The 24,194-nt window shown below is 46.1% G+C and overlaps 1 protein-coding gene across 1 annotated transcript; it reads right to left on the bottom strand.

Annotated features, from left to right (window-relative positions):
• Positions 1-1,311: 1,311 nt before the first annotated feature.
• On the bottom strand, positions 1,312-9,783 carry Pdcl3 (phosducin-like 3). The gene is made up of 6 exons (NM_001025709.1): positions 9,701-9,783; positions 6,306-6,435; positions 4,044-4,134; positions 3,664-3,807; positions 2,580-2,788; positions 1,312-2,400 (listed from the first exon to the last, which is right to left on the bottom strand). The coding sequence occupies exons 1-6, from the start codon at positions 9,704-9,706 to the stop codon at positions 2,258-2,260; spliced, it is 723 nt and encodes a 240-aa protein (NP_001020880.1). The 5' UTR covers positions 9,707-9,783; the 3' UTR covers positions 1,312-2,257.
• Positions 9,784-24,194: the final 14,411 nt, after the last annotated feature.

Here is a 24,194-nt window from a genome sequence, read left to right as displayed (position 1 = left end):
TTTACTGTGTCTCCAGTCATTCACGCTTTAGCCATGGTGGGTAGCTGGGGTGTTCTTTCTCTGCTGTCTAGCGCTTTGGTACCTTCTGCAAGGACAATGTCCTCCAGACCCATCTGCATCCCTTGGAGTGCAACTAGATGAACTCCATGTTTAACCAAGGTTCTGGGCTGCGCCAGTGTCTCAGTGGTGAAAAGGGCTCTGCTCTTACAGAGGACATGGGTTTGGTCCTCAGCGTCGCCACGTCAGTTCACAACCGCCTGTAACTGGTTTGAGGAGACAATGGACCCTGTACCATGTGATGCACATACACTCACGCAGGCAAACATACACATGTGTAAGTGAAAAGGGTAATAATTTTTTATAGACAAAAAAGAACCACACTTCTCCACCTTTGTCACATATAAACGAACCGCAGCAGCAGAGGGTGGTGCGAATGCCACCAGCGAAATTAGATAAACTACAGACACCGGCAGCTCAGGCTCCAATCCCAATCCCAACTGATGAAGATGCTGCTGGCCGGCTAGAGCAGGTGCAGACAGAGGCGGGACAGCTGCCTGGGTGCTGGCAGCCTGTGAGAAGGCGGGGCTCACTGGTCAGGGCCACAGGCTTCAGAGCTGTTGCCGTGTTCCAATCTTGCCGTCCCTGTATCATCAGCAAGGCCCTTGTCTGGCATGGAGGTAGTGTTCACGTTTTGATCAACCCACTTAAGTGACTGTTACCCACAGCTCCCCAACACTGCACTCTGCCCGCATCCAGGTCCTGTCCTGAGAACTGAGCCTGCAGCTCCCCAACAATGTGTACACTGCCTGCATCCTGGTTCTACCACTCTCTTAGTGTAAAAATTCCACTTAATTCACTGGTCCTCAACCTTCCAAACACTATGACCCTTTAATACAGTTCTTTATCCTTGGGTGACCCCAACCATAAAATTTTCTATGTTGCTACTTCATAACTAATTTTGCTACCGTTATGAATTGTAAGGTAACTATCTGAGGTGTGGCTCCCAAAAGGGTCACGGCCCACACGTAGAGAACTACTGCTCTACGGCGAACACAGCATCAAACTGCAGCTGTGAGCCACGGCAGAGATTATAAGGCCGCAGCGCTCCTACAAGCCACATGGGATCTTCACCAGCAACAGAACCCAAGACTTTTCCAACCCTGCTGTTAAAACTTCACAGCATGTCCGAAGGAAGCCACTCCAAACGGCTTTTGTTCAGCGGTGTAGTGGGCCCTCCAGTAATAGAAAACAAGGCATTCTCACACTCTGTCAGTCTTGGGATTACAACAAGAAATAAGTTTTACAACATAATCTGAACAAATCCTGTATTCTTAGACTCTTATCTCTAAGGTTCCAATCAGCTATACATGTTACCACATTCAACAAAAATATTATTGATACTTTTCAGCTTTCATCATCAATTTATAGGATTCTGACTCAAAGAGTATCCCGAAACATTTTTATAAATCAGCTGGGACACAGCTTACATGTGTGTGTGCTTAAACCTCAGTCCCCCAAGCCGAACCTAACAGGACCTTAGAGCCAAGAACAGCTCTGTTTTTGGCTTCAAGACAGGGTCTTGGTGAGGTGGCCCTGGCCCTGCAAGCCAGACCAGCCTTGAACTCACATGACCTGCCTGCCTGTGTCCCAGTGCTGGGATTAAAAGCATGTGCCACCACAAAGAACAGCTGGTGTCTTAACAGCCAGAGACACACGTGAGTTAACTGGAAGACTGACCTGAATACAAACATGGTGTAAGCTGAAATCTGTCAGCTAGTTTGATAAGACAGTATTTGTCTCAAAATTATCAGCCATTTCTATCAGCTGATATTTCTTTTGCTAGCTTTATAAAATGAAAATGGACAGTCTGACTTAACTATAAAGCCGAGTTCTTGTTTTCTGCACTGTTATGTTTTAGTTTTTAACTTAATTTATTTGCATTGTGTTTTTAAACTCCACATTCCTTTCTCTATAGTTGCATGTCAAAAGATACTAAACAGTCACAGGGTTTGCTGAAACACATGTAGGAAAACATGGATATGTGACATAAGAGCTTAAATTCTTAAAGAAACATTATAAAGAGTTCCAACAAATTTCTTAAAAAATTTCAGCAATGATTATATCTGAAATGTATAAAATTTAAATAATTATAAAAAGGTTAAAACCCAAAAGGATAAATTATTGCTTTTCCCTCCTTATTGAAACTCCAGACAATGCGTCTTATCAAGAGAGTTCGAAAGGCTGCATCACTGCTATCTTAGTCGTCCTCGGAATCACTGTCCCTCCTCATGGGGACAGGGTCCCGCACTGAGGACAGCAGCACGTCTTTGATGGCTTTCTTGGGGTTCTCCTCCAGCTCTGTCTTGATTGCTCCTGACTCAGATAGTTTCCACTCCAACTCTGGAGACAAAGAAAAGCAAATTGCGTAAGACGCCAGGACCCCTCAGAGGGGTCCTGCCCAAAGCTCACTGCTCCAGGTGACTCTGCAGGGATGAGGCAAAGGCGTGACGTGTGTCATGGACACTGACATCCCCGAGAGAGTTTCCCGCCCACCTCTCACAATATCCTCAAGCCCTCACCATCTATGGTCAGGTTCATGCCACCGAACACCAGGGGACCGATGAACTGTGCCTTGATATCCCCCTCCCGGTAGACGAACACTGTGGGGAGGTTCCTGTCAGGGTAATTGGGTATGCAGGTCGTTGAAATGGCTTTGATAAATTTCACATCGGGAAACTTCCTGGCGAGCCCACTCAAGTGATGGTTTATCAAGGAACAGAGGGGAATCCTGGAACACAGAAGAGAAACAGAGTGGCTGTGATGCGAGCAGACAGGGCAGAGCCTGGTGGCCTTCTCTTGACATGACAACCTCACAGGAACTTCACAGATGTTCGCTATGGCAGAATGAATTCACATTTCTTTAAAAAAAAAAATAAAATAAAGGCCATTCTAGTGTGGTCAGGGAAGGGGAATACCTCCAAACCCAAACTTAACAGTATGTGTGAGGAAAAAGCTTTGATAGTTTATGAAAACCGCTATAGCTTTCTGGACACTGAAGAGAACACAGGATGCCTGTGAAGCAAGCCAGAAAGCATTTCCTGCCTTAAGTGATTTCTGAGCAAGCATCCCGTGAGGGTGAAGAACAGCGGTGTCTGCTGGGAAATCATGGAGGCCCCAGGTCACTCAGCAGCCATGTGGTCCCCCTGCAAGTCCTCAGGTGCACAGAGTAATTCTGAACCGGTTCCTCTGCAGGAACACCTCACTCGCCGTGCTTCGTGTGTCTGGATCTTGCCATGTAACCAGGCTGCCCTCAAACTCGCTATGCCGTCCAGGCTTGTCTTGACCTCTGTCATAGTTCTCGGGCCTCAGCCTCTCATGCTGGGCCTGCCGGTGTGAGCTACTACACTTGGCAGAATTCTTTTAAGTCAAAGAAACCTAAGTCTGTGTTCTATACTTTTAGCGGAAACACATTACTCGCAAACATTAAAGTCTTACGATGGAAACCGAGCTCTATGGTTTGGACCAACAGCTATAAAAACACAGAACACAAGTGCAGATAAAAACAAAACAAAACACAAACCAAATCCCTTTGTAGAGGTTAAGGCTCACACAGACTGGGGACAAAGTCACAGACCACCCACGTGGAGGCCAGCCTCTGCTCACCCTTGTTTGTACAGGTGTAAGACCACCCACAAGCCCTCGCCAGCCTTGGTGACTTCTTGAACGTAATCCTTCCCCGAGATCTCTAAAACTTCTCCAAACTTGTTCCTCAGCTGAGTCGCCTTCCACTCGGCCAGCCTTTGCTGCCTGCACAGAGGAAGAAAGCACTGAAATACAGAAGCCACACCGGTCTGCACGCAAGAGCACCTGCATCGTTCTGAACAAAATCCCTCAGGTTCCAGCTCACTGACTTGCCTCCCGGCAAAAGCGTAAGAGTAATCAGTTGAAATCTGCACTATGGTTGTTAAGCTAAAGTCCTTCCCCAGTGTTATCTCAGCGGCACCTAAGCCAGCACAACCCTGCCGTTGGCAGCCGGCACTGACCGGTACATCTCGATGGCTCGCTCGTCCTCCTCACTGAACTCGTCTTCGTTCTCCTGCAGCTCCTCCAGGGTCATGTCTTCATATGTCTTCACTGAGCCAATTTCATTGGCCGCAGCATTAAAACGGAGAGATGAACAAACACAGTTAGCGTCTACCCTACAAACGTGCACTGCACCGACTCCCACGGAGCCCTGCCCATGGAGACAGAAAGCACGTTACTGTTTAAAAGGACGGACCCACCGTCGTCCTTCTCACTGCCACATCACTCTGTAAGAATACAAACAACAAGTTTCCCATGCTCACTAAACGAATCACAATTGCCTGAGCTGCCTGCTCTGGTCTTCAGTCTCAGGCTGGGTGTCCTAACACGTCTCATATCACTGCATGAAAACACCACTGGGAATGTTTTAGGGCTGGCTCAGTGATGGTGGTTAAGAGCACTGACTGTTCTTCCAGAGGTCCTGAGGTCAATTCCCAGCAACCATATAGCAGCTCACAACCATGTGTAACTCCAGTTCTAGGAAATGCAGCAGCTTTTTCTGGAGTCTGAGGACTTTAGGCATGCATGTGGTACACATATGTGTATGCATGTAGGCAAAGCACATACCCAGTTCTTTGGTTCCTTTTCTTTATCTAGGCACCCTCCCTGGTAAATTAATCTAATTTAAATCACAGCACCGGGAATATGCTGACAACTCCCAAAATATATGCCTCCAGCCATGACATTTCTAACTCAATAAAGTTCGCAATTCCCTGCCTACCGTCTCTATGCTGGGCTGGAGAGAAGGCTCAGTGGTTAGAGTACGCACTGCTCTTCCAAAGGAGCCACGTTCAGTTCCCAGCACCACGTCAGGCTGCCCAGAGCTGCTTTTAACTAGAGGACCCAATGACCTCTTCTGAACTCCACAGACATTGCACTCACGGACACAAACCCACAAGGACATAATATCAAAGTCTCCAAGTTACTGTGTCCTAAACAGTTGCTGACCTGCCTGTGAGCCTCTATACCCTGCCCACGGCACCTCTATCCCCAAGACTGCTCAAGCCAGGCAGCCTTCTCCCTTGTCTTTTCTCTCTCACTCGACACTCGGATTCATCCCCAATTGTGTTGGCCCCCTTTCAAAACATGCCCCGCTCTGAGCACTTGTCATGAGCTCTACTGCAAGGCCAGTCCCGGCCACTGGTGTAGCTTGCCTGAATTACTGCACTGCTTTCAGACTGGTCTTCCTGCTCCTCCTTGTCTTTGCACTTCTAGACAACATCCACGCTGAAATTCAGGACAGGCCGTTCTGTGTCAGCCTCCAGTAACTTCCCATCATGGCGATAAAGCCAGGCTCTTTCCCAGAAGATTCGGGATCCAAGTGAGGGAGCAGGCCTTTCGGAGACCCTGTGAACTCTATCTACCGCTTTTTCTGACACCAAGACCTGCTCGTGAACTCTCTAAGATCCTAGGCTGCCTCTCTACTGCTGAAATAATTTACCTCACTTCCTTCAGGTCTATGCAGATTTCACTTTCTTACTGAGGCCCCCCTCTGCCCAACTGACAGCGTCAATCCCACCCTCAGACCTTCCTACCTTCCCAGTCTTACCGGTCCCCTGATGCTCTGAGATATAGAGGCACCGACTTCCCCATTATCCAGAACAACACCCAACACACAAAACCCACTCAATATAAGCTGGATACATCTTAAAACATCTTCCTACAAGTGAGCACTCTCATGTGAGCAGGGCAAAAGCATCTCTGACCAACGTCTCTCCACTGGGGATTCCCTGAAGGCGTCGTCTACCAATCAGATGCTTGGCCTCACACATTCTGCTGCTTCTGGGATCGAGCATGTCTGGACCAAAACTGGGGGGAATCTGAGGGAGGTGGAAAGACCTTAAGAAAACCTCTCTCGGCCACCATGCTTCTCAAACATCTTATGCTTCCTCAAATCAGATAAACAATTCTATGTCAGTATTCTTAACCGGGCGGCAAAGGTTAATAAAGTACGACCTCGAGAAACTACAAACGCTAAGAGTTTTAACGTCTAGGATTCTGTGCGAAAGCAAAGCTCAGCACAGAGCCATGTGTTCCTGGGACAAGTGGGGTCTGTGGGTTGCAGGTGGCTCACTCAACACGTCGTCCAGCCACCATGCCCGGTCTTGACGCCAGTGCTCCAGCTCTGCCCGCCAGCTCTTGCCCACAAGTCCGTCTACTCCAGCGGTTGGCGGCTTGCTTCCAACAGACACAGAACAAAGGAAAAGATAGAGCAAGCTCACCCACTGACTGCTGGAGACGCTGCTCCTCCTTTCCCTCCTCCTCCTCCTCCAGCTCCTTCAGGCTCTCCTTAGGGGGAAGGATGCCCTTTTTACGAAGGATGTCATTCCACTCGGTGTCTGCGTTGGGGTCCTGGAAGGGTAAAGAGGAGGCATAAAGTGACAAATGGGGAAGGTGGTGCGCAGGGAGTCGAGCTACTCAGGGGCAGGACCTACAGCCCCCGGTGTAGTCTCCCTGAAGAGCCAGTTTTGTAGTAAAAGTCAAGAAGTGACGGGCAGATCGGCATCGATACTGAAAGCAAGGCTTTGACCTGACTTCTGTCTAGCACACTCATCCCCAAGTCGAACAAATTTTATTTAAAACTGCCATAAGTTTCTATGATATTGCTCAAAGCGAATCTGACCATAAAGCCATGAACTGTGGGGCCGTGGTACCTCTTAAGTCTACCAGTTCTGAGGCCTAGGAAGCTGATGACTAGAGACGCCCCTGGCTTGTCTGAGGTCTCACAGTGACAGGATTCCCTCCATGGATTTTAGGTAGCTAGTTCTGTTGGTTTGTCTTATTGTCAAGGTGACACCAACTAGAGTCATGTGAGAAGAGGGAGCCTCAAGGGAGAAAGTGGCCAATCAGTCTGACCCATACACCAGCCTGTGGGGCATTGTCTTGACTGACAGGTGTGGAAGGGCCCAGTCTACCTCGAGCAGTTGGTCCTGAAATAGATGAAAACGCAAACAGAGCAGATCAAGAGGAACAAGCCAGTAAGCAGCAATCCTCTGAAGGGCTCTGGTCCTCACGCTTGCCTCCAGGCATGCCCTGTCTTCTCTCAAGGATGAACTGTGACCCAAGAAAGCACCATGGAAAGAACCCTCTCCCTAAGTCCCTTTTGATCATGGTGTTTACCACAGCAACAGAAACCCAACGGAGACACTGAGCAGGTAAATTACTGAACTGGGCCGCAGCAACCAAGAAGGAAGCACTAGAGGGCGTGGCCCATGGAGGCTGTAAACAAGCATGTGCACAAGCTGCAGACTGTCATGGAGACAAGCTGTGTCGGGGAATGAGAAGCAGGGTGTTGGTCCACGGGGTCACGGGGACCTAATTCACATGGAGACAGATGCTCCAGAGAGGACGTTTAATTATTTATTCTGTGATGGTGGAATGGAGTCAGACACAGAGAGAAAGAAAATAGCAAGCTTTAACTGTAATCAAGTGTGATTAACAAGCTTGCTTAGGAAATATGAGGCTACACAGGAGTAAGAAAACAAAATAAGAAGCCTCCTCTGAATTGAGACAACAGAGCTAAAACCGAACTATAGATCGTGGGCAGTTTATGTAAACTCGGTCCGAGCTACAATCCCCTGATAGGACAGAGCCTCAATGGATAAGATACCACTCAATGACTAGCTGTAAGCAGGCAAGCCTGTAGGGCATTTTCTTAATTAGTGGTCATGAGGGAGTCCAGCTCATTTTGAGAGTGGCCACCCCTGGGCTGGTGCCCCTGGGGTCTATAAGAAAGCAGGCTGAGCCAGCCATGCAGAGCTAGCCAGTAAGCAGCACCCCTCCATGGCTGCTGCCTCAGCTCTTGCCTCCAGGTTCCTGCCCTGCTTGAGTTCCTGTCCTGACTTCCTTCAATGATGGGCTATGATGTGGAAGTGTGACCCAAATAAACCCTTTCTTCCCTAGATGCTTTTGATCAGTGAGATGACATCACAGGGGTAGAGGCCCTAAGACCCCGGCTCCCGCTGCTGTAGACCTGCTTACCCCTTCCTTTCTCTCAAGGGGTGTACATCTACCAGCTCTCCTTCCCTGAGAAGTGACCACCAACGACACAGCAAACTGTCTTAACCAGACACCTGCACCCTTCAGCTTGTGGTGAAGTCTTTTCACCAGGGAAGATTGGCTAACCCTACATAAACTATGAAAGGTACCTGCTTGAAGCTGGGCCTCTCTGAACAGGCCACTAATTAAACTCTGTGCCGAGAACTTACTTCTCTTTGAGGAAGATTGAGCTCCTCTCCCGAAGGAGAGGAACGTGAAGACCAAAGGATGTTACATTCCAGGCAGAGAGACCCAAAAATGCAAAAGACCCCAAAGCAAAGACACTGTGACATTCTGAGCATGTCTTAAGAGGCTGCAGCAGACTTGGGGAAGAGGAAGACTGAGGCTAGACTGACTTCCTAAACTTTAGAGTCTGAAGGATAAATCTGAGACTAGCAGATACCTGGCCTGCCCCAAAGTCACTCCCGAAGGCCAATGTTTATTAAACACTAAATACTAGGTGTGTCCCTTTGCCTGTGCCTGCTCCTGCCTTTCAGGTGTAGGTGTGGCACTGAAAAGGACACTGCTATCTCTGGCCACCCTGAAAACACCCCGCTTCCTCTGATGTCGGAAGCTAAACAGGGCCAGGCCTGACGGGTGGATGGGGGAGAGAAACTGCCATGAAGTCAGCGAACTGACTAGGGTTAAGGTCTCAGACCTGGAACCCAAATCCCAATTATTCTGGGTCGCAGGTACGCTGATAACAGGGCTCAGAATGCGGTTCAGAAGGATATGAATTCAAAGGAAGGACAACTGGGTTCCAAGATCACTTCTGTGTCACAATTTGGATGAGACAGAGCACAAGAAAGGTGACATTTCCTTTTAGCAAGGTTTCCTTTTAGAGAAGGTGAAGAGTGACGTTTTAAAGCAGGGACCTGGAGAATCTCCAAAGCAGGGGAGCCCGGGGAAGTTAGTTCCTGAGCTTTCTCTTCACCTTCCTGAGCGTTCGACCGGCTTGCTGGATGTATAGATGGCCACCTCCTCCAGAGCCTCTGTCTCTCAAGCCAGAACCCACAACTACATGCTCCATCTACCTTCCATCCAGAAGGCTGGTGACAAAGTGGCTGCCGCAGACTTAGCTCTAATAAGGCTATTTCTATGCCGTTTCCCAACACTTTCTTTGGACTTTTATCTAATACAACCAGCAAATTCCAGCTCAAGATAGGAAAAAAAAAATAAGCTAAGAAGTTCTACCTTTCTTCGCGTTAGAAATTAACAATAGTCGTGGGCCCTAGAGTTCAGATCTGGAAACCAGAAAGACAACTCCATTTGTCAGCTCTAGATGGCAAAAGGCTCGGGGCCTTCATCAGGCCCGGAGGAGAAGGACCCCAGATTTGGGTGCCGCCCAAAGCACAAAGATTTGCGGGACAGGACGCACCCTAGCAGGAGCGCCCAGCCCACGGGTCTGGAGGGAACCGCACCCGCCCTCTCGCAGTGCGCCTGCGCCAGGCCTCTCGCGCGGCCTCCCCGCAGTCCTCCGAGTTCGGTAATTAATCCGGGTAGACCCAGCTCCGGGGCTGGCGCGAGCCCACCAAGCCAAACAACGGCAGCCTTGGGGTCCCGAGCTCCCCACACTCACCTGCATCTTGCTTCCAGAAGTTCCGACCAGCCCCTAGGCCCCAGCCTCCGCTCCTCTGGCGCCTTGTAGCACCGCCCCTTCGGTCTTCGTCCCGCCCCCCAGGAGCGAGCTGGGCCGAACCAAGGAGAAAGAGAAGACTGGAGTCTGCGCCTGGTCTTCAGGAACCCGTGCAAAGGCTGAGCGCCTTTGAGTGACAGGCCGTGACCCCGGTGGGTGGGAGTACGGGGTGACGTCACTCCGGCCAAGCCGGGGCGCTACCATGTTAGGGAAAGCGGCTGGTTGATTGGGGTTGGCTCGAGGTACGCGTAGGTTCTGCGACTCCCCGGGCCGCCAATCGGAGTCTTTTTAGAGGCTTTACCTACTACTCAGAGGCAGAATTGCCTTTCAGTGACCCGATGCTAGGATTAAAAATGACCCCGGGTCACCTGGAGGCCACCCGGCGGCTCTGTTGAATGAGATGAATTGCTCATTGGATTTGTTTACTGAGAGCACACTCTAGCCTCTACGGTTACGGCGTCAGATTTGAGAAACCGGTGGAGGGTAGAACGCCTGGCTTCAAGCCCCTTCACCCTCACAAAAGGAAAAGATCACGGGGGTCATTTTATCTGGTTGACACCAGACTTGTGTGTGTCCCTGAGAAAAGACGCAGACGGCTCCAGAGCTGTCCACAGCATTCAGAGCTGGAGCTGAGAGTACTGGGATTAAAAGGCACCCCACACACCTGGACTACCTTGCTACTACCTGCTTGAGCACACCGCGGACTCCCCACTTTTTGGCTACGCTCTGGAATCACCCAAGAGCCTTCAAAACTGCAGGTGTGTCTGCCTGTGGTAGCTCACATCTATAATCCCAATGCTCAGGAGACTTGAGGCGGGAGGATCACTGAATTTGAGCCCAGGGCTAGAGAGTGAACCTCTGTCTATAAAAACAAACAAACTGCAGTTACACTAAGGCATTATTTCCAGACAACTTAAGTCCTGGCAGCTGGGGGACTCAGAACTGATAATTTCTGGGAAATGATAGGCACCATCATTACTATAGAAAAGAAAATCACATTATCCCGTAAGAAACAAACAAACAAACAAAAAAACCAGAAAACAAAACAAATAGCTTGGATTTAATTTAACTCAACACATTCGAACTAGATTACAGGTCTTTAGAGTGTCTATTAATTTATCTAGCTGTAAACTGTTGTGAATGGATTTTTCCAGTTTCACTTGCAAAATCGGTTGTAGATAGTTTAGCTTGGGGGTGACAACAGTGACTTTGGTTATAAGCTTCTCTCCACCCCACCCAGCAGTAAAGCAGGTGTTGTTTGCCCCTTCCTTGCTTCAGGTGGAGCCACTGAAAGATGTCTCCTGATGTATTGGAAACAATGCTACCAGTTGCATAGTTTTATAGGATGTGTGTTTCAGAACAATCTCCTGTTAATTTGATGCCTTGACTTTTGGTTTTATTGCATTGAATATAACATGAATAAAGTCTTCAACTGAATACACGTGAGAAACAAACTGTTCAGCTGAGCCTTTATTTGGGATTACATCATGAGTTCTGAGACAGCCTCAGCCACAGTATGACACTGTGTATAAATCTTGGTTGACTGGGGAAGGTATGTAAACCTTCTGTGAAGGATGTAGGAAACACTGCATAGTCATTTGGAAGCAGATAAAACTGAAAACCTACTTTACAGCATATACTAGAATTTAAAGAAGAAAAATCACTAGAGGAAAACATGGACTAACTTAATAACTTTTTAAAAGACTGGGTTTTGCTATGTAAACCAGGCTGGCTTTGAACTTATTCTCCTGTGTGGAGAGCTCTTGGGGCCACTTCTAGAAATTTGGTGGGAATTTGACATTTGGCCAGGACACCGAAGTAGGCTCAAAATCTTGATATGTCCTTGAATACCACCGGGATTTTGTTTATCCATTTGTTTGTTCCTTGACCTAGAACTGACCTTATTCTTTGTATGTGTCTAGAATGATATAAAAGCAGACTGGAAAAAAAATAAACCCACTTCACCCTCAGCACTGGCTGAAGTCATGTTATAGTATTGTCTAATTGTCTTTTTCTCTTTAATCCTCGATCCCTCCCTTGAGACCCAGTCAGCGGACTGAGCTGGCTTGTTCACTCCTACCTTAGTGGCCATAGTAGCTAGCACTAAAAACATATACCGCCGTACTTGGGTTAATTTTATAATTTAGAAATGGGGGTGGGGTGGGACAGGGAGCTTTTCATACTAGTCCTTAAAATCCAAAATAAATCAAAAGAGAAAAATGAAAGATTTAACCACCCCTTTGCTTAGGAATAAAGTGTGTAAACCCAGAGCTTTAGGTATAAAATAAAAATTTAAGTAAAAATATGTCTACATGTGTTTGCATCTTTAATTTTACAAATGGAAACACACACACACACACACACACACACACACACACACACACACACACCCCAACCAGAAAACAGCATTGCTAGCTATAAGGAGAGGTGAGACTTGGGCACAGGGATAGGAGTCCTATAACAAATTTTGATTTAAGAGCTGTGGTGGTTAAAATGAGAAATGCCTGCATAGGTTCCAGCGTTCAGTCCCTAGTCAGTTTCCCTGTTTGGGAAGATTTAGAAGGTGTGGCCATTCTGGAGGAAGTATGTCTCTGGATCAATACTGAAAGCTTAAAGTCTTGCCCTACTTCCATTTTTGCCCCTTTTCTCTGTTTCCTGCTCACAGCTGCCATGCGAGCTGTTAGCTTCCTGTAATGCCTACCTCTTGTTGCCATGGCTCCCCACATGATGGTCAGACTCATCACTCTAGAAACAGAAGCCAAAGAAACCCTTCCTTCTGTAGGTTATTCCAGTGATGATGTCTTATGACAGCCATAGAAAAGTAATTAGGCAGGACCAGGTACAATCATGTGCATTCAATCTTGGGGATCCTCTTTAAGGAAAGGATACGAAATTATGACCATAATATGATGACTGTAAGGTCAGTCATGAGTATGAGTGTTCATTTGTCCTGAAAAAAGAAAACAATTTGTAAAAAGTTTGACTAATTCCACTAATATAATAAAACTCAAAAAAATGTCATGCTTTTATTAACTTTCCAACCTTTAGAGTAACGTCTGACTTCTGATAATTTGAATCCAGTTTCTTCTAGAACTACTCAGATATCTCATTTGAGGGACAGAGCCTCAAAAAATTCATGGCGAATTTTACCCATTGATCCCGACACTGCGTCATCTCTTCTGTGAGAGCCAACAGCTTTATTTCTATGGTCATTTCCCTCCACGATGGCCAGCAATAACCATGCATAGAGTTTTGGTTGGTCTTGTCAACTGTGAACCTTGACGTATATGGGAGGAGAGAATCTTATTTGAGAAAATGCCAATAGTCAGATTGCCCTGTAGGCAAGTCTGTCAGATACTGGCTTGATTGAAGTAGGAGGGCAGTGTTATTTTTAGGAGGTGGTCCTAAGGTGTGTAAGAAAGCAGGATGAGCAAACCAGCATCCCTCCATAGGCCTCTGCTCCAGGTCCTCTGCAAATGTGAAGAATAAAATCAAGTGCTCATAAAAATGTTAGTACGTGTGGCACATATGTGAAGGTATGTATTCACATAGGTGTGAGTAAATGCATGTGTGTGCAAGTGTGCAGAGGCCTGAACTTCATCTCGAATGTTGTTCTTGATGGCTATCCATCAAGGTCTTATTTATTAGAACTTGGCCTTGGCCTCTGCTTCAGGTCCAGTGTTCAGGTTCCTGACTCAGTAATGGAGTGAGGACCTGGACATGAAGCAAAGGCCAAGGTCAAGGTTTGTTAATTTAGACAAGGTCTCTCCCTGAACCCAGAGCCTGCTCACCAGTGCTGGCTAGCCCTGGGAATCCCATGTCTCTGTGTTTCTGATGATAGGAAGATTAGCTGCCATGCCTGTTTGGCTTTTATGTGGGTTCTGGGCACCTAAACTCTGATGCACACTCTTGCTCAGCAAGAGACCTGTCTATTGAGCCTTCTCTCTGGCTCTTTCTTGATGTTTTGCATACATTTCCTCACGGTAGCGAAAGAGCCAGAGTTGGGGTCAATCTAAGGCCAGTGGGAAAATTCCACCACAAACCTCTGAACACTAAGACCCCTCCCTTCCAGGAAGGGTAGAGCCAGCTTAGTTCCTGGAGCAGCTACAAGCCAACTGTCAGACGAATCCATCTGTGACTCCCAACCGACCCTCTTTGGAAAGTCCCAAATGGTCTACTGACCACAAGTCAGTTTGAAGGTTGATTCACTCCTCCAATAGAACCCCTGCCCAGTTACTGTTGTTTGAATTCTGCCCTTATTGTTTGAAACCTGCCCTTATCAAAGGTATATACGACCCCATGGAGTTTGCTCAGGGCCATCTCCCTCTTGAAGCAGGAGTAGGGGTGGGGTTAGGGGAGGTAGGGGGGTGGCCCCAACACACTGGAACAATAAAACTCCTCTTGTTTTTGCATCAATCACTGCCTCCGTGAGTCTCATTCAAGGGGTCCCGGTAGATGTCCAACCTCACAGTAGAGGTGGAAAACTTAAGGTTGGCCTGGCTGTCCTCTCAAGCAATGCCCAAATAGTCCCCTGCTTTATGGGGTGGCTACTTATAAGTCCTTATAAATAATAAACAGGTCTAGTCAAACAGAAAGGGAGACAAATTCTCAAGTGACTCAAAGTGTGTTGACTTCTTAACAGTCGAGTATCAGGACGGTTCACCACTCCGCTGAGGCACCTGGAAGAATGGAACTCAGTTATCAGTTATCGCACAAGGACTTCCTTCCCTGGGATGAGCTTACAGAGGCTTTCAGCTTTAATACACAGTAGCAATTCTCTGGGTGGAATACCTGGTATTTATGCCCCTTCCATGGCCTGCTTGAAAAGCTGCTGTAGCGGGCACCAGGGTCCAGTGACTGTGAGTCTTTACCTTTCAGGAGTCTGAGTATAGAAATGATTCTAGATTGCTCCCAAACCCCGTGGGAGAGAGAGCTCACCGCCTGGTCAGGTGGGCATTCCTGAGACTGCAGAGTGGAAGAGACCACCAACACTGCCCACACCTGCCCACATCCCTGGCCCAAGAGGAAACTGTATACGGCCACTGGGTTCCCTTGGATAAGGGCACAGGAGCAGCAAGTCCGCTGTGTTTGAGACACCGCCAGAACCTGAAGGGACCAACCAGATAAACAGTTCTCTGCACCCAAATCCCATGGGAGGGAGAGCTAAACCTTCAGAGAGGCAGACACGCCTGGGAAACCAGAAGAGACTACACTCTGCCCACATCTCTGACTCCAGAGGAAAACACCAAACGCCATCTGGGACTCTGGTGCACGGGGGCTCCCGGAGACGGCACCGCCGATCCTCCTGGCTGCTGCCCCCGAGGAGAGCTCATAAGCAACACCCCACGAGCAAACTTGAGCGTTGGGACCACAGGTAAGACCAACTTTTCTGCTGCAAACGACCTGCCTGGTGAACTCAGGGCACAGGCCCACAGGAACAGCTGAAGACCTGTAGATAGAAAAACTACACGCCCGAAAGCAGAACACTCTGTTCCCATAACTGGCTGAAAGAAAACAGGAAAACAGGTCTACAGCACTCCTGACACACAGGCTTATAGGACAGTCTAGCCACTGTCAGAAATAGCAGAACAAAGTAACACTAGAGATAATCTGATGGCGAGAGGCAAGCGCAGGAACCCAAGCAACAGAAACCAAGACCACATGGCATCATCGGAGCCCAATTCTCCCACCAAAGCAAACATGGAATATCCAAACACACCAGAAAAGCAAGATCTAGTTTCAAAATCATATTTGATCAGGATGCTGGAGGACTTCAAGAAAGACGTGAAGAACTCCCTTAGAGAACAAGTAGAAGCCTACAGAGAGGAATCGCAAAAATCCCTGAAAGAATTCCAGGAAATCATAAATAAACAAGTAGAATCCCATAGAGAGGAGACACAAAAATCCCTGAAAGAATTCCAGGAAAACACAATCAAACAGTTGAAGGAATTAAAAATGGAAATAGAAACAATCAAGAAAGAACACATGGAAACAACCCTGGATATAGAGAACCAAAAGAAGAGAACAAGGAGCTGTAGATACGAGCTTCACCAACAGAATACAAGAGAAACTGGGAAAGGGAATAACACTCGAAATGTAAATAAGAAATACTTAAGTTAATAAAAAAAAAGTAATAAAAAAAAAAAAGAAATGATTCTGCTCACCCATGGCTTCTTCTTCCTCTAGGGAAAGCCAATGGGAGGATGTGTTGTAAGACCCCATAGTGGCCTTACCTCAGGAACGCAACCCACAGAGCACAGATTGACAAAGTGACTGCTGCAATAGCATGAGGTTTTTAAATCCACGTACCAGGGGTTGCTCATCCATGCAGGGAGAGGCAACACTGAACCCAAAAAGCACACAACTTTTATTCCTTATAGAGGGTAGACTTCAGCAACAGGGTTAGCTGGCCCATTCTCATTGGTGGTGCACAGGACAAAGGATCTGGTCAGGTATTGGCTGGCCTGCTCAAGGGGCTGTTCTTGGCTCAGTTGGTCACTTTCCTCATCCAGCCCTACACCTGGCCTTGGTGAATCACTGGGAAAGGGCTAAGTTGGCAAGTCCCTTAGAGGGGGAGGGGGGGTGAACTGGGTGATCAGGTAGGGTCAAGATGACATCTTGCTGTTGTTCTCCAGATTTACCACAGGGAGGGATAGGGGGGTCTTTCCAAGAACAGTTGTTATTGTTTTGTCTTAATTAGCTTAATCAGAATCTTGATCACCAAAACCTATTTCATATCACTGGGCATCATGACGTCAGTTGTATCTCTTAGAAAGGTCACAAGTTTGTCACAGGCATCCTGTCCACCAGATGTATTTCTCAAAGCCTTGTTTTTATAACTTTGTTTCGCATGTCTATGAAACTTTGAAACTTTATTTCTTCAGATGATGAGTTAATTCTTATAGCAAGCTGACCTAAAAAATGCCAGTTTGATCTTAGTCAAAAACTATATATATATAAAGGTCCACCTGAGTGGCAGTGGCCACAGGAACAATGAAAATTCAGGATCTTGAGATCTGTTGTTATGTGTGGGATGTTGCAGCTGATGCCAGATCAGCTGGAACTCCGTGGCAAACCTGATTTGAATTTGCTAGTTAGGCAACCCTCTTTTTATTTTTTTAAATTAAGTATTTCTTATATACATTTCGAGTGTTATTCCCTTTCCCGGTTTACGGGCCAACATCCCCCTAATCCCTCCCCCTCCCCTTCTTTATGGGTGTTCCCCTCCCCATCCTCCCCCCATTGTCGCCCTCCCCCCAATAATCTAGTTCACTGGGGGTTCAGTCTTAGCAGGACCCAGGGCTTCCCCTTCCACTGGTGCTCTTACTAGGATATTCATTGCTACCTATGAGGTCAGAGTCCAGGGTCAGTCCATGTATAGTCTTTAGGTAGTGGCTTAGTCCCTGGAAGCTCTGGTTGCTTGGCATTGTTGTACATATGGGGTCTCGAGCCCCTTCAAGCTCTTCCAGTTCTTTCTCTGATTCCTTCAACGGGGGTCCTATTCTCAGTTCAGTGGTTTGCTGCTGGCATTCACCTCTGTATTTGCTGTATTCTGGCTGTGTCTCTCGGGAGAGATCTACACCTGGCTCCTGTCAGCCTGCACTTCTTTGCTTCATCCATCTTGTCTAATTGGATGGCTGTATATGTATGGGCCACATGTGGGGCAGGCTCTGAATGGGTGTTCCTTCTGTGTCTGTTTTAATCTTTGCCTCTCTATTCCCTGCCAAGCGTATTCTTGTTCCCCTTTTAAAGAAGGAGTGAAGCATTCACATTTTGATCATCCGTCTTGAGTTTCTTTTGTTCTAGGCATCTAGGGTAATTCAAGCATTTGGGCTAATAGCCACTTATCAATGAGTGCATACCATGTGTGTTTTTCTGTGATTGGGTTACCTCACTCAGGATGATATTTTCCAGTTCCAACCATTAGGCAACCCTCTTCTTAAGACTCCTCTGGATTTGCTGAAGGAGGCAGAGGCAGGAGGATCACAAGTTCAAGGCCAGCCTGGGCTACACATTGTAAAGGGCTGGAGAGATGGCTCAGTGGTTAAGAGCACTGACTGCTCTTCCAGAGGTCCTGAGTTCAATTCCCAGCAACCACATGGTGGGTCACAATCATCTGTAATGGGATCTGATGCCCTCTACTGGTTTGTCTGAAGACAGCAGCAGTGTATTCACATACATAAAATAAACAAACAAACCTCTCCACAAAACTTTAGGGGCTTCCAATATAATAAACAGCAATGGTCATAAAAGGAAAGATATGTCTTGATAATAATAGTGTTTTCTATTATATATGGATATAATGTCTCATCTACCCCCCCTTTCAGCAGCAGATAGGTTATCCAGAGTACAAATCAATAAGGAAACTTTGAAGTTAATCTGCACTATAGACTGAATGAACTAAACAGATATCTAATGGAGTTCACCTAATACATAAACTTCTCAGGAGCCCGTGGAACCCTCTCTAAAAATAAACCACATTTTAGGCTATTCAGAAACTCTTAAACAAACATAAAAGAATTAAAACAATTTATTGTATCTCATTAGATGACAATGGAATAAGACAATAAAAATTGACAAGAGAAAACAGAAAATAATACCAAAAAAGGAGATTTGTAAATATACTAGAGGGTCTCTGATGAAATTGGAGAGGATATTAATTTTTTTCTAGAATTAATTGAAAATGCAAACACAATGTGTCAGAGCCTTTGCAAATACAGCAAAAGTAGTCCTTGGAGAAGTCTCACTCATGAATGTACTCACTGAGAAATCAAGAGAGGGAACAGACTTCCATATGATGTCTGAATATAAAAAAAGTACAGAATCCAAATCTGCAGACAGCGTTACACTAAATGGGGGAAAACCAGAAATATTTCTTCTGAAATGAGACAAGTATACACACTTGCACATGCCTTGCTCACTCTAACAATTAAAGTTCTTAGACAAAGCAATAAAATAGGAGAAAGAGGTAAAAGTAATATAAAGGGGGAAAAACTCAAAGTATTTCTATTTGTAAGCAGTGTGATGCTATATTTAAATAACCCTTAGGACTTGACCAGAAAACTTGTATGTTGTGGTATAATTAAAAAAGCACTCGACTTTGTTCTCATGAGTTCCCACGAGTTCCCACGAGTTCCCACTCCGCATGGATTCGCATGCTCTAGCTGTTTCTCTGTTACTGCTTTCACACACTGTCTTCTTGGTGGTTGTTACCACACCTGAGACTCACATCATGCTCTGTGGCCCATGTTAGTGTGGCCCCACACCACGCTAGCCCCAAGCATTCTATAGACTAGCACGGCTTCCTGTCACAGACTCTGCTCACACTCCCAACTACCCAATGAAATAATTACTCAGAAAACTGAACCCAACAACCAGATTTATGTGTTAAATGTTCAATGTACAATACATCTATACAGGGGTTGGGAATTTAGTTCAGTGGTAGAGCGCTTGCCTAGGAAGCGCAAGGCCCTGGGTTCGGTCCCCAGCTCCGAAAAAAAAGAACCAAAAAAAAAAAAAAAAAACCAGTACATCTATACAATTAACAATCATTTGATAGGGATATAAACCACCCACCTAGATAAAATATAATTTATTCATCTAGACAAACAAAATCTTATACACATCCATCTCCTAAAAATAGTCATAACAACCTGTAAATGTGTAGAGAGAAATCTTAACATCCACCTCCATGTTCTCTCAGCTGCTCTCCCCTCTCGGTCTCATCACTCTCTAAAACTTTTCTCCTGCCCATCCTTCCTTCTCGTCCAATGACAGGCCTTGTTCTATCTTGAACCTGCTTTCAACTGCATAATGACACCAACCTACACTTGTAGTTCTAAAAGAATACTTCCAGCAAAGCAGCAGGCTATGAAGTCAGCACACAGGAAGCCATAGCTTTTCTATATAGTAATAACAGCCTGAATGAATAGAATGGGTGCTTTAAAACACTAAGAAAGAAATTGGAAAAAAAAAAAAAAACACCAGATGATGGGAAGACCCATCTTCTTTATGGATTAGCAAAATCAATATTGAGAAAACGAGAATGTTATCAAAAGTATTCATCTATAGATTCAATACGGTCTCTCTCAAGCTCCCAATGACATTCTTCACAGAAATAAATAGAGGGGTCCTAAAGTGTATACGGAAGCACAGAAGACCTCAAACACCCAAAGCAATGCCGAGCAGAAAAAGTACACACAACCTACTCGGTCTGTTTTTATTGCTCATGTGCATATAATTTCAGGGCTAGTCACTTTGCTGTGGATAACCAATTAGGGGATTCTTCCTAATGGTAGCTCTCAGGAGTCATTAGTTGCTTGTGGTTCTTTGTCTAGGACTTAGTTAGGGTTTTATTGCCTTTCAGCCACCTAGCTTACTCTTTCTTCGCTAGGTTCTGTGTGCAGTTTTTGCCAATTCTTAGGTTCTCTCCATGCAAACAGACTCCCAGGACAATTACCATTTCAACCACATGACATGGTGTCCACCATGCTGTCCTTATGTACCACACAGAGTCTTGGATCCTAGAAAGCACCATGCACATTCTCTCTAACATCCCAAAAATAAAGTTTATAAGAAACAAAATTTTTTAACAGAACAGTTTTAAAATAAGAAACACAGTCTTTACAGGACTTTTTAAGGTGGAAACCTGTTAGCCCTAACCTGATAGTCATCCAGGCCAATTAAAGAGTTAAATGCAGTGAAGTGAGGAATGGTAACTAAATAGTCAAGGCTGGAGGTGTGGTCCCACCCACCATTGACCAGCATTCTCTCAGTGCTAGGCTCTCAGGGAAGGTTGTCTCTCAAGTTGTCAGAACTGTGAAATTGTTTCTGTTGCCACTGAAACTCTAATCTTTCCCTTCCCCTATCGTGATATCAGAAACTCTAATTCCTTGAAGTCCACTGTTCCAATAGTCTAGTAGCTAAAGGTGATAAGTTATCTCCTCAGACAAAATAAGCCAGTTGAAGCCAAAATTAAAGTATAAAGGAAGGTTTATAGGGGGGAGTTCTGACTACACAGGAGAGGTTCAGAGGAGTCAATGAAGTCACCCTGCAGAGGGAGACAGAGGAGAGGGGGAAGAGAAAGAGAGAAAGCTCCTGCACAGAGAAATGGGGCGTGGGGGAGGGGAAAGCAAGAAGAGGAGAAAGAGAGAGGGAGGAGGAGAGGAGAGGAGAGGAGAGGAGAGGAGAGGAGAGGAGAAGAGAGGAGAGAGAGAATATCCAAATATTATGTAGTAAAGAGCTACTGGGTGAGAGGAAGCCCAGCTCTGGGCTGTAGATAAAGTTCAGCATAGAGGGTAGGGTGTGGTACACCAGTCATGGCCTGTAAAGGTAGGAACTGAGGGATGCTGGGAGAACCTGGAGGCCAGTTCTATTTTTGAATGTTAAATATGCATCTCAGCTCCTTGTCCCAGGTCTTGTTGCAGTATAATTACGTGCACCACCGGTTCCCGCGAGTTTCTATTCCGCGTGGATCTGCAAGTAGGAGCCAAGGTTGGAAGACATCCACTTAGTGTCAAGTGGCCTTGCATAGGAATGACCTCTCCACATCCTCTCAGCTTTAGTAACTTTCAGAAGGGGTGTCCCAAGTGACTCCATTTGCCTTGATGGCTTTGGGATATGGGTCCTCTGATGAAGCCAGGAGACATTACACAGAAGTTCTTTATATGAACATACTCAGTATTGAAGCAAAACTTAGCATCCCTGGCTCAAGTGGATAAGGGGTTTACAGCACTGTCAAAATCTAAAACGTTTGGCCTCTTAAAAGCTCAGGGAGTGATAGTAGTGACTGCAGCCAGGCTCTCATTTCTGATGCTGGAGTCCATCACAGAACGCAGTAGCAGGTACTTGTTTGCTCTAGGTAAATAGATGCCCGGAAGGCTTCACACAGCAGGAGTGCCCATGCAGCAGAGCTTAGCGCAGCCGCCATTGTTTCACCTGAATAAAAGTGATTTTTAGAATCTTAGAAATAGTACCAGGGAAGGAACATCAGGAGACACCAAATCCCGTCAACAGACCAGTCGTTTTTCAGTCTACCTCCTGAACTGCTCTCTCTCTTTTCTATGTCTCTTACTCGTTTTCTTCCTTAAAAAAAAAAAAGTTTCCTCTCTTGTGATATTTTTGAATAGAAATGGCCCCCAGTAGACTCAAGTGTTTGAATGTTTGGCCCAAAGGGAACGAAGCTATTAGGAGGTGTGGCCTTGTTGGGGTGGGTGTGATCTTGTTGGAGGTGTGGCCTTGTTGGAGGAAGTGCGTCACTCTGGGGTCTCAGTATGGATCAGTCGCCTGTCTGCAAGTTAAAATGTAGAACTCTCAGGTCCTTCTCTAGCGTGACAGCTGCCTATCTGCGGTCATGTTTCCCACCATGATGATACTGGACTAACCCTCTGAAGCTGTAAGCCACCCCAGATTAAATGTTTTCCTATATGAGAGTTGCCATGGTTACAATATCTCTTCACAGTAGCAGAACACCAACTAAGATAACTCCCAAAGAACACAGGCTGCTCTGGTTTATGAGGTTTCTGCAGCTCAGCCTCCTACAAGATGAAACTGCTGTTCTTTGCCATCTGATAATGATGTCTCTTTTCACTCCGCCTTTCTCACCAACTCCTTCATTCCCCTCCCCCTCTGTTTAGCCTCTACAACCCCCTTTTATTTGAACCCCATTCCTCTACTTCCTCTCTAGCAACACAATACTAGTTAAGAGTTTTCCTTCCCCCTTTTACTCTTCCTTCAGATTCATACCGCACAGTAATGTATTACTGCACACAGTTCTTTCTATCTGTGGCTATTTACTCCCTAAGATTACTGGCCCTTAAATGGTACTTGTTTCTTAATTGACTATTGCTGTACTTTTACTCTTGTGTACATAGGTAGGAACGGGGGGGGGTGGGGTAGTAAGGGAGGGAGGAAAGGGGATTGGAAGGAGGTTAAGAAGGAAGGGAGGAAGAGAGGGAAGGAACCCCGAGTTGCAGTCCATGTTTGGAGGTCAACCTGAGAAAGTCAACTATCTTCTTTCACCACGTGACTTCCAGGAACAGAACTCAGGTCATCAGGCTTAACTGCAAGTGTCTTTACCCAGGAGTCACCTCACTGGTTCCAGTACCCTGCTGCGCTTTAATTCCATCTGGGTAGTGCCCATTGCTTCGGGGCACTCAGGAGGGTGAAGCCTGACAGTTTAAACTAACCAGGAAAAGTACGACGTAGTGCTACTACAACCCGTCCTCCTAAGCGCTGCACGCTCTTGACTGAAGGACTAAAAAATGACTTTTTAAATTAAAAATTGAACCAGTGAACCTGTTAGCTCCTGATGCGCAAATCCTAGTGCAAAAGCACAAGGAACATGGAAAGTGATGTATGTCTCTTCAAGGGCTGCCAGCCCCCAGCAACAGGTCCTAGTGATGCTTATGAAATTTCTGACAGAGAATTCAAAGTAAGGATGATGAGTATGCTCAAAAAATAAATAATCAAACAGACATAGCTAAACTGCTGAATGACGTCTAAGAGAATAAAAAGACAGCTGAATAAGGAAGTCAGTTCAATATATGAAAATGGAATCCAATAAAGAAATGCTAAAGGCCAGACAGAAAGATACACATGTGCACACACTGTTACTTAGCCATGCCAGGAATAGAAGTCCTAGTGCCATGCCAAAGAAAACAAAACATGGAAAAAAAATCCATAGTCACTACTGAAACTATTTTCAGGAACTCTAGGGGCAGCTAAAATATTTCCATGCCATCACTCAAGAGTGTACTATTAGATAACTCATCATGAGTTTACAAAAGATCAATTAGCTAGCATTCTTCCTGAGGGGAACCAAGATAGTACACACTGAATATTCTTCACAGATCAAAGTAGAGACCTTCAACATCTTGTTTCTCTGTGCCCCACATGGCTTAAGAGCAACCCAATGGCTCACAAGAACATTGAAAACCAGCACACTTACATATTCCCTGACACACGGCAGATATTTCAACTGCTCAACAGAACTTCAGTTATTGGCAAACAAGTGGCAAACAGCCCAGATGGTGCAACAGAAACCCAGGATCCTGGAAAAGCTTAGAGGGCAACCTGTTGCCAAAATGCTGCTAAAAGAACCCCGCATTGGTTGTTCATCTGATTGCTATGACAAAACACCTGACAAGACGCCATTTTAGAGAGGAAGAGTTGCTAGTGAGGGGCAGTTTTCAGCTGTGGTGGGGAAGGCTTGGTGGTGGCTGGCAGGAGCAGAGAGCGTAGAGGCAGGAGAGGGAGGCAGCAGTTACATTGTATCCACAGTTAGGAAACTGCCAACACTAATTCTCAGCTCACTTTGCCCTTTCTTTTCAGTCCAAGATCCCAGTGCATGAAGTGAAATCACCCATAGTTGGGTAAGTCTCCCCACTTGGATTAACCTGTTTTTAATAATTCTCACAGCTAGTCCCAGAGGCTTTTC

The sequence above is a fragment of the Rattus norvegicus genome, chromosome 9 (genome assembly GCF_036323735.1).
Source record: "Rattus norvegicus strain BN/NHsdMcwi chromosome 9, GRCr8, whole genome shotgun sequence".
In the NCBI taxonomy this organism is placed as follows: Eukaryota; Metazoa; Chordata; class Mammalia; order Rodentia; family Muridae; genus Rattus; species Rattus norvegicus.
This window is presented reverse-complemented; position numbering and strand designations above follow the sequence as displayed.

Bases quoted from the DNA above. Each gene is read 5' to 3' on its own strand.
- Pdcl3 (NM_001025709.1), bottom strand. The intron at 3,808-4,043 runs GTCAGTGCCGGC...TCCTCTGTGCAG, and splicing joins CGAGCCATCGAGATGTACCG to GCAGCAAAGGCTGGCCGAGT. The intron at 2,789-3,663 runs GTGAGCAGAGGC...TCTGTGTTCCAG, and splicing joins TTACACCTGTACAAACAAGG to GATTCCCCTCTGTTCCTTGA.